This window comes from Episyrphus balteatus, chromosome 1, assembly GCF_945859705.1.
Source record: "Episyrphus balteatus chromosome 1, idEpiBalt1.1, whole genome shotgun sequence".
Taxonomy (NCBI): domain Eukaryota; kingdom Metazoa; phylum Arthropoda; class Insecta; order Diptera; family Syrphidae; genus Episyrphus; species Episyrphus balteatus.
Window position 1 is genome coordinate 135,564,243 of NC_079134.1, and position 18,780 is coordinate 135,583,022.

An 18,780-nucleotide genomic window follows, 5' to 3' on the forward strand; every position below is an offset into this window, starting at 1 on the left:
ACGGTTGTTCTGATTTCAATTCGACTTTTTTGTTGGAGAATATTGTTTTCCGGTAGCAAATTGCTTCCCGAATTGAAAACCGCAAAAATTTGTCGGATTGTAGTTCAGTTCGTTATTCGAAACACCAATGAATTTGCAAAATGTGTTAGAATACGGAATTCGGAGCAGCTAAAATCTGAAAACGGAAGAAAATAAAAATCAAACGGAAATGAGAACAGCCGCGTAAATTTTAATGATCGGCAGTACTGCTTTCGTTGCAATAGTTAAACTAATGATCTGATAATATAGTCACACTGAACAGTCGAACAAATCTTTACATCGTTTTGGAAAAAGTAAGGATGCTGTGCTTATACATTGCAAATACATTTAATAGTTTTGCATCAAGCTCTTCTTTCGAAAATGTGTCTCTTCTTCTGAAATAGAAACTACCTTTCGAATACAATACAAGTCGTATCGAACAGATTAAAGTCTGAAACCCATAAAATAAATGCTGATGTGCCATAGGGCTCTGCTCTGTTTCCGATTCTTTTTCTCATTTTTATAAATGATCTCCTTTGAAACTTTTTACCCATTTAATTGTTTGACTGATGATACCACCCTCAGTTTTTCATATTCGTTGCCTTTTGGATATTCAACTTGAACAGCTAAATATGATAAGCTTATTAAATTCTAATCTTAATAGCCCTTCTCAAAATGATGCTTAAAAGTTGATGCCCATATCATTGACTTGTAAACCTGCCTTTAAGCCCATTGGGCCCTATTCATAGACGCTGTCTAAGTTGCTACCAAGAAAGACTGGAGTTTATCCTATTCAAATAACATTAAATAAACCCCAGTCTAAGATAAACTAAAAGTCGCTCACTTGTTCAAGGTTTACTTAAAAAATATCAAAATAAATTAAAAGTTCAAGAATATTGAGTATAAATTCTTGACTCCTTAATCAAAAAAATAAAAACACAGAGAACACAATTTTTAAATAGAACTACCATTTTAAAATATCCTTGTTCACACAAAACTCCAGACTTTGATCTGCGGCATATTAGTACTCCGGAAAAACCTCAGTGAAATGAGTTATTGTTTATTTGTTCCTCATTATTGTCTTAGAATGACTTTTTGAGTATGGCAAAATCTCTTTTTAATGTGGCATTTAGCTTCCTCCCTTCCTTCTTGTTCTAGTAAAAGAACAACGAGAATCAAATTAATAATAAATTAATTTTGTTTGCCAAAATTTGTGTTTTAATTGTATATTTTGCATTACAGGTATTAGTAGGCACTTTTCATAAAGTTCAGTTATAAAAAATCGATTGATTGATTAAAAAAAAAAAAAACAGAATTGATAACATTTTATTGGATAAATTCATAACTGTACCAAACAAATCGACCTAAAAAGCTGTCAGAAAGGATATCCAAACACATACATACAAAGATTTAGGTAATTCACATTTACCACTTAAACCCCCGTCGAAGTCTATGGCTTTGTTTTTTTCTTCTTCTTTTTTTTCAATGAAAAATCAATATTGTCAATGGCTAACTTTTTCCGTTATTTTTTTGTTTTTGTATTGTGTATGCACTTCCCTATACAATATAATCTCTTATCCCCTCTCTCCATTTTCCATTTTGTTGACGACGGACGGTGCCAAGGTGAGATCCAACCAAGGCACTAATACAACATATTTATTATTGTTCTCACTAAAACACCATCGTTAAAAAGGAATTAGAAAAGAAGCCCTGGCTCCATATTTAGAATTAAAAAAAAAAAGTAAAAGGTTCTCAAAAGTGCCACATACAATAAAAGAAATTCTGAAAACTACTTATCCACATGGTATAGGTATCTATACTAGCATTTCAAAAACTATATGTTCCCTTTTTCTCATTTTGTTAACAACTTGGGGAAATCGGGAAAATGCACACGACCGACCAACCGACGACCCAACAAACAACATTAACTAAAGCAGCAAAAAAAAAAAAAAGGTCACTGGGGATGAAAAAAATACACAGAAAAGAGAGTCACAAACAATAAAGGCATTAAGGTTTTTCCATATCATTAAGATCAGAGCCCAGCCATCATCATCGTTTGTGTTTCGGTTTCGGGGTTTTCGGGGTGCAGGAGCAGGTAGACAATTTAATGTACAACACGCCGCGTTATACACACATTTTTAATAAAAAGGACGAACGCATACAAATAAAAGGAACAGAAAAAAATATAATAAAGCCAAAAACTGCAATCGATTTACTTACGGGACTTGTTTCCATTTTATCGTTGCTCCCTCTGCTTCAGTCTTGAAGTGATCGTGAAAGTGATTGTAGCGTTGGGGTTTTAAACTTTTTGTTTCTCTTGTTGTTGTAGTTTCGTTTCCGCACTATTGATTAATAAATAAATTATATTGGAGGTAAAAATTAAATTAATAGTTTTTTTTGTTTATAAAATTCGTTACTTTATAAAAACAAAGTGATTGTTGACCTTAGAGATTTCACAAATAGGTACCGAAGAGTTTCTGTGCATGGGGTGTGAAATTTGTAAAATTATTCAATTTTTGTGAAAAAAAAATTACAGAACGTTTGTTTCAAGAAAAACCTCTGGAATCCATTTTGTTTGGTTAAAATTCCTCATTTTTTATAACCTTGTGCGTCCCTTGAAATTTTAAATAATTTACAATTGATTGGTTTCAAATTAATTTAAAGCTGAAAAAAAGAAAGGAAAAACTGTATGTGATTTCCTTCAACTACATTTTTGTTAATTCGTTAAAAACCATTGATACTCCGGACTCCTCATTCAGTGAATTATCAAATACAAAACTAAATAAATTTAATAAAATTTGTGTTTTGTTGAAATCTTGGAACTTGTTCACTTGGAAACACTTTATCTTTGATCAACCAAAATTCTTTGGAAATATGTATTGAATTTTAAGCAAACCTCTTTTTGCTTACTGAGCCAAATTCCGAAAGTAAAAAAAAAAAATAATTTCTGTTTCCTCAAAAATTAAGTGCTTGACAACCAATTTTGAAAGTTAGAAAACAAACGATCCATAATTCAGAATGTGTTAGGTTCGTCGATTAGTGAAACTTAAAGCTAATTTTTCATAAGAATCAAAACACTGGCAATACAAATGCTCCCTAAGATTAACTTTTTAAATTGTTAACAAAGATTAACCCGCAACTGTGTTTCTTTAAAAAAAAAGTTATAAAAATTTTCATTTTTTAAATTATTATTAATTCAGTAGACATGAATTTAAGAATTAGGTAAGGTGTATTAAATGTACCTTGACGGCTTGAGATGTAACTTGGGCAAGAAATATGAAGAAAAATAATTTTTGCTAAAAATTTGAACACAGCTTAACCATATGACAAAGATCTACCCAATCTCTTTAATATCTAAAGCCTCAAATACAAAAAAGGTGTTTACTTTTCTTGAGACTAATTTTTCAGGGCTTTTTTTTAACTCAGAGTTAGTTAATCCTGGAAATGAATATATGTATCCAGTGAACTCAATAAGCGGTTTTTCAGTACCAAGTGAATGCATAAATGCCAAACAATCTTCCACAGTTAAATTGAAAACATTTATTTTTTTCATTTAAGCCAGAATTAACTCTTCGAAGTTTTTGAATTAACTTGAATAAACTTTAATCCCGCACTGAAAAACTGAAGATAAGAGATCCACAGTTGAAAACTTGAAAACCAATTTTTTATTTTGTTTATTTAATATTTAGATATCTTCTATAACTGATTTTTCCAATGAACAACTAAGTGAATTCTCATAATTACAAAACTTTAAAAATTATGCTGATAAAATAGTATTTCTTTAATGAATTCCAAGATTTTACTTCGTCCCTTCAAACCACAAATGATTGTGAGACTTTTAACTATTATCTTTTCAATGATCAAAACGTTTTATTTTTTATCATTCTTAAAAGCTTTTGACACAGATTTTAGGTTTTGTTATTACATTTTCATTGTCCCTGGTAGAAGTTGAAAGTATTTGAAAGCGCAGGGTTTGGGTATTCATTGAAATAGTTAGGATATTCTTTGAAAGGAAAATAAAAACTATTCTTAAAAACAACAAAAAACTTATACCAAATGTAAAATATCTTTACTAAATCCATTATTTTCTTTTATTTTTATTTACAGGCGCAAGACTCAGAACCTGACCACCAAAATAAAAAAAACTAAAAATTAATATACAAACAAAATTAATAAAAAAAAAAACAAAATTATTAAACGCAACGCAAAACAGACAACAAAAAACCATTTGAATGAATTTTGTATTTTTGGAAACGTAATTTTCTTTAAAATTCCCCCAACACCTCCCATTTTAAAGAAAATATGGATGACGACCAGCAGTTTTGTCTGCGGTGGAACAACCACCAGAGTACACTAATAAGTGTATTCGATACACTATTGGAAAATGAAACGTTGGTAGATTGTACGCTAGCGGCTGAAGGAAAATTCCTTAAAGCTCACAAAGTGGTGTTATCAGCATGCAGTCCTTATTTTGCTGTAAGTTACAAATCAAAAGAAAACCCTTGAAATATTTTATTAATAAATTTGTTTTTTCTCTTTTTATAGACACTTTTATCGGAACAATATGATAAGCATCCGATATTTATTCTTAAGGATGTTAAATATCAAGAACTTCGAGCCATGATGGATTATATGTATCGTGGTGAAGTTAATATATCACAAGATCAGTTAGCTGCTTTATTAAAAGCTGCCGAATCTTTACAAATCAAAGGTTTATCAGATAATCGAACTGGCAGCGGAAATAGTAGTAGTGGCCTTGGTGTAGGTGGTAGTCAACAACAACAACAACAAAAAATATCTGCCGAACAACAACAACACAAGCATATTAGTGTACCTGGTAAATTGATGACTGGTAGTGCGTCTGCTGGTTACACATTGGAACAAACAAAACGTTCACGCATTGGCCCATCATCAATTGATTCACAAGATTTATCTGGTTCCAGAGAAGGTTCATCTAGTCCAACATCGAGGAGACGGAAAAAAGTTCGACGCAGGAGCATTGAAAATGTCTTGGCTGGTGAGTTTCTTTTTTATTATAATTTTTAGTAATTGTTAAAAAAAAAGGTGAAACTTCTTTGAGTAAGGTTGAAACAAATATTCAGTGTGAAAAATATACATTCGATCGTAAAAATAAAGTAGCGCCCCTCTCAAAATTGAAAGTTATCTAATGTGAGCGATTCAGTTAAACTTCTTCGGAATTGCAGAATTAATTCAAAGTTAACTTAACAGGTACCCACGATCTTCTTTAGGTTAAAACATTTTGCTTCAAAGCTTAAAATTTCCATCCCGTTTCAAGGGTTACAAAAAAAAAAGAATATAAAGGACCGAACTTATAAAAAAAAAATACATTTCCTTTCGAAGAAAAAAAAAAAATCGTTAACAAAATGGAACCAACCCCTCAAAATCCTCAACCCGATTTGGATTACGTGTTCTCCACAAAGAAATCTGTTTGAAAAAAAGATGCAGCTGCCACTAGCATCCAATACCAGTATAAATGATAAACGAAGGGTGGAAATCTGAGGGATATGTCAGTACATGAACAACCAATCAGTTTCCGCCCAACAGGATACAGTTTTTTTTTTTTTCATTTACAAATGAATGCGATCGGGATTATCAAAAAAAAAAAAAGTTTTAAAAAGATGATAAACGTGCGTATTTTTGATAATCTCTGCTTTTGATTTTAAACAAAAAGGGTGCTTACATCCAACTCATTGCACATTTGTATATTTTTTTTTATAAGAGTATGTTTTTAGTTACTTGTTTATGGTACTACACTACAAAAATATTGATTTCGATTCATTCTTTTGCTAAAACATTCATAGCGTCCATAATTATTATTATGCGATAGGGTTTAATTTTAAATGTTTTTTTTTTTTAAACATTTTGGTCACGAAATTGAAATAATTCTAAGGAAGATTTAAGTTTGAAAATAGATGCTAGGATAAAATAAATATGCCTACATACATTTGTTAAAAAAATATATGAAACTTTGAACTTATCGGGACGTAAGTTTAAATTCATTTATTCAATTGTAAGCAGACAAAACGCTGCTCGAACAGTCTGGAGCCTAAACAAATGTGCATCCTTGGAATTCAATGTGTGAATTATATATTTAAAAAGACTTAAAGCCCTTTGGTGAATGAAAACCATCGGAAATAAGTTGTTTAAAGAAATCTTTTTAAAAAATTTTAATTTTCGTTCCCTTTTCTAAAATGTTACAAAAAAAATAAAAAAAAACCGTTGACCAAAATTCCGGTTCGGAGCTTTTCGTGAAAACTTTTCCCCGGAAGTCAAAAGTAATGTTGTATTGTGGAGTCTTCGGAACAGAAAATTACAACTTTTGAAGATTTTCCGTACTTACCTACGTGTCACCGACTATGTAACGTTCTCATGGAACTGAACTGTACCACGTATTTCCTTGCTGAACAGACCTAAAGATTTTATATATAGTCAGGGAAAAACGATTGCCTTATTTTGATTAATTCCTCCATCTCTCCTACACCAATATGTATTACAATAGAAATTGTACTGGGAAGTAATAAAAGGTAGTTTTTACTAACTGACTAACACTTAAATGCGGCTAATGCCTTTCCTGCTTCCACATTATGTTGATTTGTGATGATTAACAACAAAGTGAAGTAAATGTGCGCAGTTCCAGCTAAAAACTCAAATTTTCGTTTCTAATCGTACATATTTTACCGTTCACAATTAAGTGCAAAGAAAAAATATAATGATAAACCAAAAAAAAAAAAAATAATTGTCAGCTAAAACTAACTCAGCCCGAAACTATATGGTTTTCTTAGATGTACAAAACGTACTGTGGCTTTACTTGCCACAAGGCTACAAACAATTCTATTGCTTTAACACGTGTTTTCTGTGACGATTTTCAAATTAAAAACGCCAGATAGTAGATGCTTTTGTGGATGGAAAATTGGAAACATTGTTCCAATACAGCATAAATTTGAAATTGCCTCATTTATTTATCTGGATTAAAAAAAAACTGGCAAACGCTTGTTCAGTGAAAAACATTCCGGGAAACTTTTAAAAAATGTTCTGAATTTTATTTTACCTTTGTTTTAAACAAATTCAAAAATAATTTTTTCTGTGACAATGCTTTGCAATATTTTTTTCTATCTCATTTATCCATTTTTTTTAAATCTGGACAAAGCAACGATAGAATAAAGCGTTGAGTAAATGTGCCCTATGAAGTACGGTCCCAAATCTCCATTGTCTTGTTTCTTCGAATCACGTGGTTCAATTTTTGATGTTGTGATATATTTTCGCAAAATTCCGTGCTCTATATTTTTACTGTTTTTACTAAAAAACAAGATTCAATGTTTTTTTTTGGTTGAGTGAACAAATTCAAAAGCATGGCATAAAACCATACCGAATAATTGCTAGATTCCTTGAAGGCAAATTATTCATTCTACTCTGAGAGTTTCACTTCAACATAATATTCTCTTTAAAAATTTTAATCTTCGAACTTTGTACTAAATGCTTGTTTTTTTTTTTTTATTCTTTATAGATAATCATGATAATTCAAACTCCTCACAAGTCATCCAAGCTGGTACATCATTAGTTCCAACAACAAATGCTACCGGAACAATAACTGCTATGTTACCAATGGTTGGTAGTGGTGTAGCTGGTACAACAACAACAATTGCTGGTACCATTGCCTCAACAGTTTCAGCCGTAACATCATCACTCCAACAACAACACCAACAACAACAAACATCAGCAGCCAGCGCAGCAGCAAATATTATAACCGCAAATGTTACCAAAAAGACTGAAAGTGTGAAAATGGGAGGAAATACCGATGCCATGAATGCCGCCGTTACATCCATTGAAAATATCCAAGATGAAAATGCCGCCGATTCAATTGATGAAAAAGAAATGCTAATGAAAGAGAAACAAAATCATAAACGACCAAAACATCATCATGAAGGTGGTGTTGTAGCAACATCAACTGGCAAAGATGAAATTGTAATCGAACCAAAAAGTGAATATGACGATGAGGGCAATGATGAAACTGTTGAAGATCTAACATTAGATGATGAAGAAATGGGTCTCGAAGATTTAGATCATAATGCTGGCCCCAGTCATGGTGGTGAAGGATCTAGTCAAGGTATGTTATTTAAAAACAAAAATGTTCTATTCAAACATAAACTTATTGGTTTTTTATTTCTATTTTTTAAAGGATATGCACAATGGCAAGTCGACAGATCTCAGGATGAAGTATATATGGCCGCACAAGAAGCCCAACAACGGGATCCACAAGGTAGGTCAACAAATTTATTCCATTTTGACAAAAAAAAAAAAAAAAAAATACAACAGTCAAATATGAAAAAGCGAAATGAGCACGACAGATAAAATATTAATTAATTTAATTTTTTTAAATTGAATAATTTAGTAATGAAAATTGCAAAAATGAAGAAACAATTTTTAGAAAGTTGATGTAGAATATTTTATTTTTTTTTTTTATTAATTTTATATTTATTTTGTTTTGTATTTAGTTGATTTTTTGCAAAAAGAAAAAAAAAAATATTTGAAAACAAATTTGTTGTACGACAAAAGAGAGAAGAGATTTGCACTCCCTTTTTTTTATTAGTCGTGCTCCATAGCTATGAAATTCAATTGAAATTGGAGAGTTTATTTGTTATTTTTGATGGAGACTTGATACTAAACCAAACCCCAATGGTAAGAGGGGTCATAAATGATTCAATAATAAATATTTATCCATCAATCTCCTCCCATCTCAATTGGATTTCGACTATTTTGCAAGAAAACCTTTTGAAAGTAAATATTTATTGATTTTGGTAATTTTTGGTGTTTGTGTAGCATTTTGTTATGAATTAAAAAAAAAACAACAACAACCATTTGCCAAATACTAATCAAATGGAATGGAGAACTCTACACGCATATTTTGTTTTTCATATTTCCATTAAACCTTGCATTGTTTTTAGCAGGTATTAATTACATTTCTTAAAAAAAAAAATTAAACACGCTTTATTACTCCTTCCACTTGATTAGCATTTGCACACATATATTTTTACTTACTTACTTGCTCTCTTTTTTATTGAAAACATTTGAGATTGGTGAAAAAAACTAAACTTTTTTTTTTTTTAATTTTGAATTTAAATGACTAATCCTTGAAGAATTTTTTTTTATATTAAATCGAAAAGTCAAGAAGCAATTTTTCTTAAGAAAAAAATTTGCGAATGTTAATATTTAATCATAATAATCAGAAACAAAGTAAAAAAAGAAATAACATAACAACAGTACCTACTTACAAAAACGTCGCATTTGCTTTGAAAATATTTATTACAAATAATGAATTTAATTACAAGAAAAAAACTAAAATCAGAAAATTTATTTTATGAATATAATTAAGTGTACAAAAAGTTTCCGACAAATTGTTAAAAAATAATGTTAAACATAATTTTTAAAAATCTAAAAAAATGAAAAACAAAACATACAAAAATGTTTCCAAAGGTGAAACGTTGGCCTCTTCGACAAAGAAAATACAAAAAATCATTTATTGCTGTGATATATTTATATAATTTTTTTTTATATAGACAAACACGTTTTTTTTAGTTGAACAAAAAATACGCATGCATTTATTTTTTTTATATACTTTTTTCTATATATAAATATTTATTTTAACATTCATTTTTATTTTTTTTTTATATAATATTTTATGCTTTTGGTTGACGGGACTATTTTTTTATCTGAACTTTTTTTTATTTAAGATTTTTTTTTATATATAAAAAATTCTGTACACAATTTAAAAAAAAAAATTGGTAGTAAATTAAAAAGAATAGACAAAAAATAAAAACAGCTCTAAAAGAGTTGTTCAAAGTATCGTGGCGGTAAAAAAAAAAATCGGGTTTCCAATTAAATATCAAAAGAAAAAAATCTCATTTAAGCTATCCGTTCCGTCCGTAATACGTTTACTATTATTTTGGTTGCCTACTTGGGCGTAACCGTTTCTATTGTGTTTAAGTGTTTTCTGTTAGTAAAACAGATTAAATTCCAAAAGTGAGATTTGAAAATCAGTGTTTGAAATAAGGAAAAGAAGAGTCACAAAGTCTATGAAATTGGTGCTGGTGTTCCTGATCACAGATGATGATGTTCGTCGATAGGGAGAGTATATATTTGTAGCTATGAATCGTATTGGGTTCATAGTGAGGTAAAACTTCGGATGTCCTTGCCCCCAGATAAAGAGCGTTCAACAAAAACCATTCGAGACTTACATTCTTTCTTCCTGTTCAACATTTATACGTCATCAACAAAAAAAAAATTAAACAGGTAAGTATATCTCTAGTCAACAGTATCGGTTGATAGAGAGCCAAATCAAATTTTGAATTATTTTTAAGTTTATTCTTTTATTTATTATTTTTTTTTTATCATTTACATTTTAATTTAATATTTTATTTAATATTTGATCTTCAAAATTATTCTCCTTAACTCTTACCAAACCAAAAAACAAAAAAAAACCTAAATCCTTTTTTCTTTCCTTAACAACCAAAAAAATGTCCATCCCTCCAACTAAAAATTTTCTCTCTTTGTGGAAAATTTCTTCTGTGGAATGTAGTTGTTGATTTTCAGGTTTTGTTAATTTAAACGGGTAAAGTATTGTTTACAATCTTAATTTCTTTGTTTTGTTTATTGAATGGGCCAACATTTCAACTTTTGAAAAACATTATTTACACACATTTTTGTTTATGTTGTTTTTTTTGTTTGTTTTTTTTTTCTCAATTAACTCACACTCATGATGAACTAGTAAATTATGAAGTCTCTTTTTTATAATGAATCGGGATGTCCAAAAAATTTTTTTTTAATGTTGGCCCATTTCATACAAAAAAAAAACAAGAAAATAAGAAATTTGTAAATATTGAACTTTAAAAACATATTGAAACAAAAAAGACAAATGGAGGATGTTTTTGAATGTGGTGTTCTATCCTATTCACATACACACAAAACAAAGTTGTTGTCGTCACGATTGTCATGGCTGAATGAAAGAGAAAACGCTTTTGTAAGTACTAACCTTTTTATTTAATTTTAATTTCTTTTTTTAATTGGAAAAAAAATGTATACGTATAAGATAGACGAGGGATAGGTATTAATTCATTTAATTTTTTTTTTTTATTTTTGTTGATTTAAAGAAATATTTAAGATTTCAATATTCTCTTTTAAATACGATAAATTAGACTAGTAACTTTAAGGAACCTCCCATAAAAGTATAAGATAGGTTCAATAAGTGCTTTCCAATGAGAAAAATTAAACTTAATAGCCAATGTCAGTTCCAAAATTTATAAAAAAAAACATACAAGATTTCATGTCAAAAATGCCCGAAAAAATGTATTTCCATTTTCTTTCAAACGTGATTATATTTATGGGACAGTGTGACTTCATCTTTAAAAATTGTTTTAAACCACAGAATAACAACAAATATGTAATAAGATTTCAAAACAGAGTGAAATAATTGTATAACATCTCTAAAGTTTACCATGCATAATATCACTACCTATGGATTTGAAATTTTTGGAAAATCAGATTTAACCACACAAAATCAAAAAGAACTTCGTGGAGTTCTATGTCTGTTTTCCTGCAAAGTTAAACTTCTTGCAAACTCGGATTGAATTGGAATTAAATTTCTCAATCAGTCTAATTTTCGAGATGGATCGAATTCACATTAACAGCCATGGAATAGAGATCAGATCGATATTACAGTAATGCCAAGTACACTTGGGGAACATTTGAATACAATTTTTTCGATCCGTTGTGATTATTTAAAAGCGAATTAGGTGCAACCTTCAAATTCATGCATCACGGAAACCATATTAAAAATTAAATTGTTTAAATGTAGCCGAGTCAACTAAATATGAATGCTGAATTTGGACAATAAAATTGCGAAATAATTAGCTTTATTGTGAGTTTCAAGTGTGAAATTTTTCACCCGAAATATTTTTGTTCGCCCGGATTTTCAAAACTAATTGCGAGTTTCACCTGAATGGAATGATCATTTTCCACTAAACTGGTTTGTTGTCTGCCATCAAAATTTAAGTGAAAAGCTGTTGACTACCGTACATTTTACCTGGATAAAAGGTACACAAATCGCATTAATTTAATAAAAATATTTTTAATTTCTTTTGAATATAACGAACATTCAAGTCATTGTCACTATCAATCAGCAAATTATTTTGTCGAGCGAAGTCAAGGATGGATGTTGCTAGTTAAAAAAAAGTCATTGTTTTGATTAACCGCTAGAAATGTTTGTGTGCTTGGGAAAAATAACAAATTATGTTTTGTACCAAAAGATTTAACGTTAGCAAAAATGCAATTTTACCTAACTGACCAAGAAACAGCCAGAAAACAAATGATGTCAAAATATTTATGTAAATGCTCAGTTATGCGTTTCATATTCATTGGTCAATAGGATAAGCAGGTGATTTCGAGAATACTTGCTTTATTCCTTCCCGCAAAGAAATTTCGTTTAAGTAAACATTAAAGTTTACTTATTTTTATTTTGACTTATGATAACTTTTTCACTCTTTTCCAATAAATCTTTCGATTTTTATTGGAGTTGAAGCTGAGTGAGTGTAATCTGTCACCCGCCAACTTAGCACAAAAGTGGTCAATTTTTTACAATCACCTTGTGAAAGAAAAGCATTTATTTTGACGATCAATAATCAACAATCATCTTAGCCCATACCACTCCAGATTCCAATCAAGAAAAATTTTTTTAAACCTCATTCAAATAATGGCACCATATAGAAAAGTATGCTTTCTTTTCACTAAGTTATTATTTTTTTTTTACGTACAACATTGACTTGGGCCTGTAATCCTGTGACAATGTGGTGGATTTTCTCTTATTTTTTCTTTATAGTCCCTTATCACTAACTGGTACTTAAATAAATTACGTTATAGAGTCCTCCGTTATTAAATAGTGTAATATTTCCTGTTCCCCCAATTGAAAATTATCAGGAGCAGTAACTAACCTTCAGAGGTGTGAGTTTGACTTTTCATATCGCATGATGAGAGCAACCGTGACAATAAACATAAAACCTAGTTTTGCGATTGTTAAAATTATTGATGAAGGAATTTTCAGATAAATTATATTCCTGAATCTCACGAGATTAGCAGGGAAATAAGTTCATTTCCAACAACCTCTCTTAAAACTTTTAACTAGTCCGTAGCGCTAAACCGTGTCATGTAAGCAGCCAAAAACAGATCTTTATTTCAATTGATTTATCAGTAGAAACATTGTTCGAAAGGTAGTTTAGTTTTTTTTAATAAATTTTAAAAAGTTTCGATCGATTTGGATACACTTTGAGTTTGTCAAAATTCGATGTGTAAAGATTTTTGAAACAGTTGACAGGCTCCTTAAACCAAATAATGGTTGCTAAAGAAATGTACTCGTCGAGTAACTTTTATTTAACAGATTAAACTATCACAACTAAGTTTAAAGTTTAACCAATCTGTCGTTTTAATGAGAGATAATCGCTATTAAAATGCGTTGAAGTTAATTTGAGAGTTATACGACTTATAAACTGTCCAAATGCTTGAATACTTATCTTGTTTCTCTGGAAAATTTGTTGAAGTTTGTTTAGCAAGTCGGGCAGTATCTTAATCAAGACTGTACCTGTTGTAAATCGCTTTCTGGGAGAGGTCAATCAAAATTTTAATAATTAATGTTTCAAGAAATTAAAAGAAATATTTTATATAATAATTATTATTTTAGAAATCTAATAAACATAATTTGGTATTGTTAATGTGACAACGCCGGACCCAGATTTTTTTTTCAATACATACGATGAGTTTTATGCATACCTTTAAATTGATAAAGTCAGGTACATTAATCACAAAGAAGGTTGAATTTTGAAATTTATGAAACAATGGAATGGATTTTTTTTTTTTTTATATGAAGAGACGAAAAGATCAATCTGTGATGACTTAAAATAGGCAAAAGCGATAAATAGAACATAGTAATTCAAAATAAACAGTTATTTACTGAATGGTTTGTGCGAAATTTTCTTAGAAGCATATGGTTTGCAGATATGTAAGTCACATTTTTTTTTTAAACTACCTGGCATACATTTTATTCTATATTTATGTAAATTTTTTCCGAAATTCAAGAAAAAGAACATGTGAAACATTTGAGCCCGGGTAAAAGATTTGAATGATTTAAAAAAAAAAAATGGAACTACACAATATTATGTATTGGTTGCTTTGGGAACATCCTTGGCTTCCTATTTTCTAATATAGAAACCGAAATCAAGTTTAAATCATTTTAAAAGTATGCTAGTGTTCGAGAACTATGTACAAATAAATTCATTACATTGTTGAATTGTTCGGTTAAAAAAAAAAACAAGATTATTTTGCCCATGTCATTTGTTTTCTAATTTCGAAACATGACAAAAATTTAATTCGATTATTATGCTTACTCTAGAATCCCCCTCTCATGCACTCAAAACAACTTCAGTTTTGTATATTAATAAATTCTTTTAGAAAATTTAACATCTATGGTTTTACCGAATCTAATCGATATTCCTTGCGTTTTGTATTGGTTATGGTTAAATACAACAATCAACAATTTTTTAATGGGGTGGTGTGGTGGAGTCTGTATGCTCCCCATTTTTTGCGCATGCGCAGTAAGGAATTGACACAAATAATTTTTCATTTTGGCCTGGGGATATCAATATGTATCTAAGTCAAGAACATAATAGATGAAAATGGTTCAGTTTTACTTCATATGTTCTACTTTTTGTAACAACAAAGAAAATCCATAATGGCATGAATGTATAAACGTATATTTATACGTACATTTATTTTTTTTAAGATCTTTAGTTCGAGATTTGAAGTGGTATAAATATGAGTCTTTTCATTACCACCATGATATGATGACTGATTCGAAATAATTTTGTGTGCATGAGTTTTTCTTAAATTTTCTAAAGGAAAACAATTCAATTTCAATATCCTTCTGCCATGATTTAAAGACGATTTTTTCAGTTTACAAAACTTTTTAATGCAAATAGAGCGTGAAATCATTCACATAATTGAATCGAAGGAATATCAAATTTTTAAAGAATGAAAACAAATTACTCTCAACAACTTTTAGACAATTTAACATCATTTAAAAAAAGGACGTCTAGCTTAGATGAAATCTTTTTGATATTAAGCTAAGTGCTGACTTGCCAAGCACTTCAGTTGAGTTGGCGGATAGATCCACTTAACAAAAATTAAAACCGTGATTGAATTATTTTTGTAAACTATTGGTTTTTCAGTTTATTTTTATAAAAAGAGTTTATTTTGATAGGTCAGTAGAATAGGTTTACCGACTTTGAGTAAGTTTGGATTCAAAGTTACATAGATCAGTGGTTGTTTTTTTTTTTTTTTGTTAATTTAGATTTTATTTAAACAAGTTTTACTGAAAAATGGAACATTCCAATCGTAAAAAGAAATCGCAGAACCTTGTAAGAGGTTTTATGTGAAACAAATTTTTGTGACAATGAGTTAAAAAGAAATTAGCTTGGATGTTCTTTCGGTTTTAATTATACTAATTTGGTTTGTCAGGAGACGAACTGTTCTTGCATAGGCATAAGGATGAAATAATATTTGGGGTGATATGCCATGTTTTGGTAGGATTGACTTGATTTTCCGTCGTCACGTATGACAATGAATTCGTGCAAAATCACTCTCGAAATAGCTAAATCACTTCTCTAAGTGATATATTCGGACCACTTAGGTCGACTTTTCTGCAAAATAACCAGCTATACACACTGTCAGTACAGTTTAAGTCTAGATAACTGAGTAATACTGTTGAATTCGTTTTATTACTCCGGACCTTTGTGAATTCTATGAGTGAGGATAATTATGTTTAAATAAAAAATAATTGAAAAATCCTAGAGAATTTCTTACTTGCAAAAGTTTTACTACTCGAAAGTGTTTTGAGATACAGTCGCAAAAAAAGTTTTATATTAATTCATTAAAATGAAACTAATATTATCGATAGAAACTATTTTACTTTTATAATTGAGTTATTTCTTCGTATTTTCCCGAATAAGACAATCATATTGACCCATTGAAAAAAAGGTCCTTTCTTTAAGCATTGCAGTAAATTATATTAATGTATTGTGTTAATAGTTTTCTAACTGTTTTTTTTTTTTTTTTTCTTATAAATAAGTCCGAAAGAGGGCAATCCATGAATGGGCAATAGTAAAAAAAAATGTTCTTAATTTTTATTTTGTGAAATCTTCGTTTTATTGACATTAATGAACTGACGTTAATGAGTTGGGACAACCAAATGTGTTTTTGATTTATTCAAGACCCCTTCAAGGTCTCAAGCTTTTTCCGCTCATTTATTGCAAGCTTCAAAAGAAATCGTGAATTAAGAACAACATTAAGATAACGAATGGGATATGTATAATTTTTTTCTAAATCTTATCAACAGTTGTTCAAGTCTAGAAAATATCGTCGTATTGAACAAAAGTAATACAAGTTTTATTTAAATTAAAAGAAATTCAAAGAAGATTTATTCTTTGAATACAAACTATTAGAAGAAGATTTTATCTTTGGTTTTATTTAAATATTAACATTTATAGAAAAAAAAAATAATTTTATTAGAAAAGATAAAATTAAGAATGATTTAGGAAAATTACATTATGGTTATTATTGTTCGTATTACTCAACGTATGTATTTTCTTTCCTTTTTTTTTATTTTATGCAACATTAATCATGTGAAGAAGTGAGGTTATTTATTAAAATATTATTTTCATTCTCAAATGCGAGCTAAATTGCGGTTTAAAAAAATTAAACAAAAGCAGTCTCGTCTTTTAAATTGAAACTTAATAAATTTTAATAAATTAATGTAGTTGGTTATTGTGTTCGTACCCTATATTTTCTATTTATTCGATTTGTTTATATGGTGTAGGGGTAAACTTGACTTTTCGATTTAAATCGTAATATATTTGTCCCGCATGAAGCTTTTTTACCTCTAGCTAAAAAAAAACAACAATTTTTTCAATAACTTTTTTTCAAGTTTAAATTATGTATAGTTTTTGAAAACTATGTATTTTATTAAATTCATAGCAAAATGTTACCTTGTGCCAATTTATAGTTTGTGTTTGTTTTTATTTAACAATATTAATTATTCAATAAAAGCAAACGCTTGTAATTTTTCCATAGAACTTCTGCAACCTTATTATGAAACTGACGATTTATTCTATGCATCTGCTCCCTCGACTTCCAATGTTTATGATAATTTCAAAACGAAACAATCACCACGCAGGCATTTTAAGAAATCGTCTACAAAAAGAAAACCTCCCACAACTGTTGCAAGGTAGACTTTTGATATTAATTGATTTTTGTTTTCCTATTCAAATTATCAAATCTTGGAACTACATTACAGATATCATAATGATAAGGATGAAGTTGTAAATTATTTATCGTGTGAAAATTGTGGAAAAGAATATAAACGAAGGGAAAGTCTATGTCGCCATCGTCGATTAGAATGTGGCAAGCCAAGAAAATTTGCATGTTCATTTTGCAGTCGAAGTTTTCATCAACCTTATAATTTAGAACGCCACGCTGCAACTGTTCATAATTTTAGAAAACCTAAAATACAAAAAAACTTAATATAAGGAAAATAATTGGTATTAAGTAGTATTATATTTTCTTTAAAATAATAATAGTAGTAACAATAGTTATGCAGTGTGCACAACATTTTCTCAAAGAATTTATTTTTAAGATATACTCGTAGGATCAAAAAGTATTATCATGAACCCTTTATTGGATAAAGAAAGTCAATTTATATCTAAGAATCATATTATATTTATTAATCATTATTAACGAGGTGTTCTTCTAATCATCAGAAAAAATAATAAATTGGATATTGTCCGTATGAAGTTAATTTTTTGCTCGGTTATTTTTGTTGTTTGAATTTGTAGTTAATGTTTCATATCGATTAGGACAGACATTTTGACAAATATATTAATTATTTAATACTTATAAGGACATGAAAATTAAAAGAAGTTTTGTTTTGCAAATTTTGAAAATTGAAAGGGCTTTCGATTAAAAAAAAAATATGTACTATATTTTGTTGTAGTTACCAAGTTATTTTACATACAATCAAGTACGCTAATACAACCCGATAATTCAAAATCTTCAAAATCGACGTGAATTTTTTTTACAATGAGTGTATTTACACGATATGATTCAAGAGCCTTTCAAGCTTTTTAAAATCAATGACAGAAAAATATCGACCGAAAGCAAAAACACATTCAATGAGGCAAAACGAAAAAATGAAGTGAATGTTTTTTTATTAGTTCAATAACACTTCTGGGCAATTCCATGGTAACTCACGTTACTTTCAGAAAAAAATTAGAAATATGTATATTGTATAAGTTTATACGAAAATACTGTCCATGAATTCCTATTACTTTTTAAAATAAAGTAAAACAATTTTTTTAATTTAACTATTTACTAACTAAAAATTAAAGTCTGTTGGTAACTCACGTCACATAAATCGGGTACGAGTTTTAAGAGTTCGACAGTATGAAGTAAAATTTAGAATTTTAATTTATTTATAATGAAGATTCCATACATACAAAATTACAAGCTTTTAAAATTAGTGACAAAACCAAACGTTTGTTCAATAATTCGAGGAAAAATTTGAAAATATTTAGGTAACTCACGTTTCATTAATTTTGTAACTCATGTTACCTGCGATTTGTAAAGAATATATCCATTTTCACTAGAATA

The 18,780-nt window shown here is 29.1% G+C and overlaps 1 protein-coding gene across 6 annotated transcripts in view; it reads left to right on the forward strand.

Moving 5' to 3' along the window:
- The window catches only part of LOC129905724 (longitudinals lacking protein, isoforms F/I/K/T), a 140,608-nt gene that overhangs the window by 37,926 nt on the left and 83,902 nt on the right, over nt 1-18,780 (forward strand). For all 6 annotated transcript variants that reach the window (XM_055981272.1, XM_055981269.1, XM_055981271.1 and 3 more), the window contains exons 2-5: nt 4,126-4,494; nt 4,564-5,035; nt 7,544-8,143; nt 8,216-8,296. In XM_055981272.1, coding sequence (XP_055837247.1) covers nt 4,321-4,494; nt 4,564-5,035; nt 7,544-8,143; nt 8,216-8,296 — 1,327 coding nt within the window. In that variant the 5' untranslated portion in view covers nt 4,126-4,320. The remainder of the gene's footprint in view (nt 1-4,125; nt 4,495-4,563; nt 5,036-7,543; nt 8,144-8,215; nt 8,297-18,780) is intronic.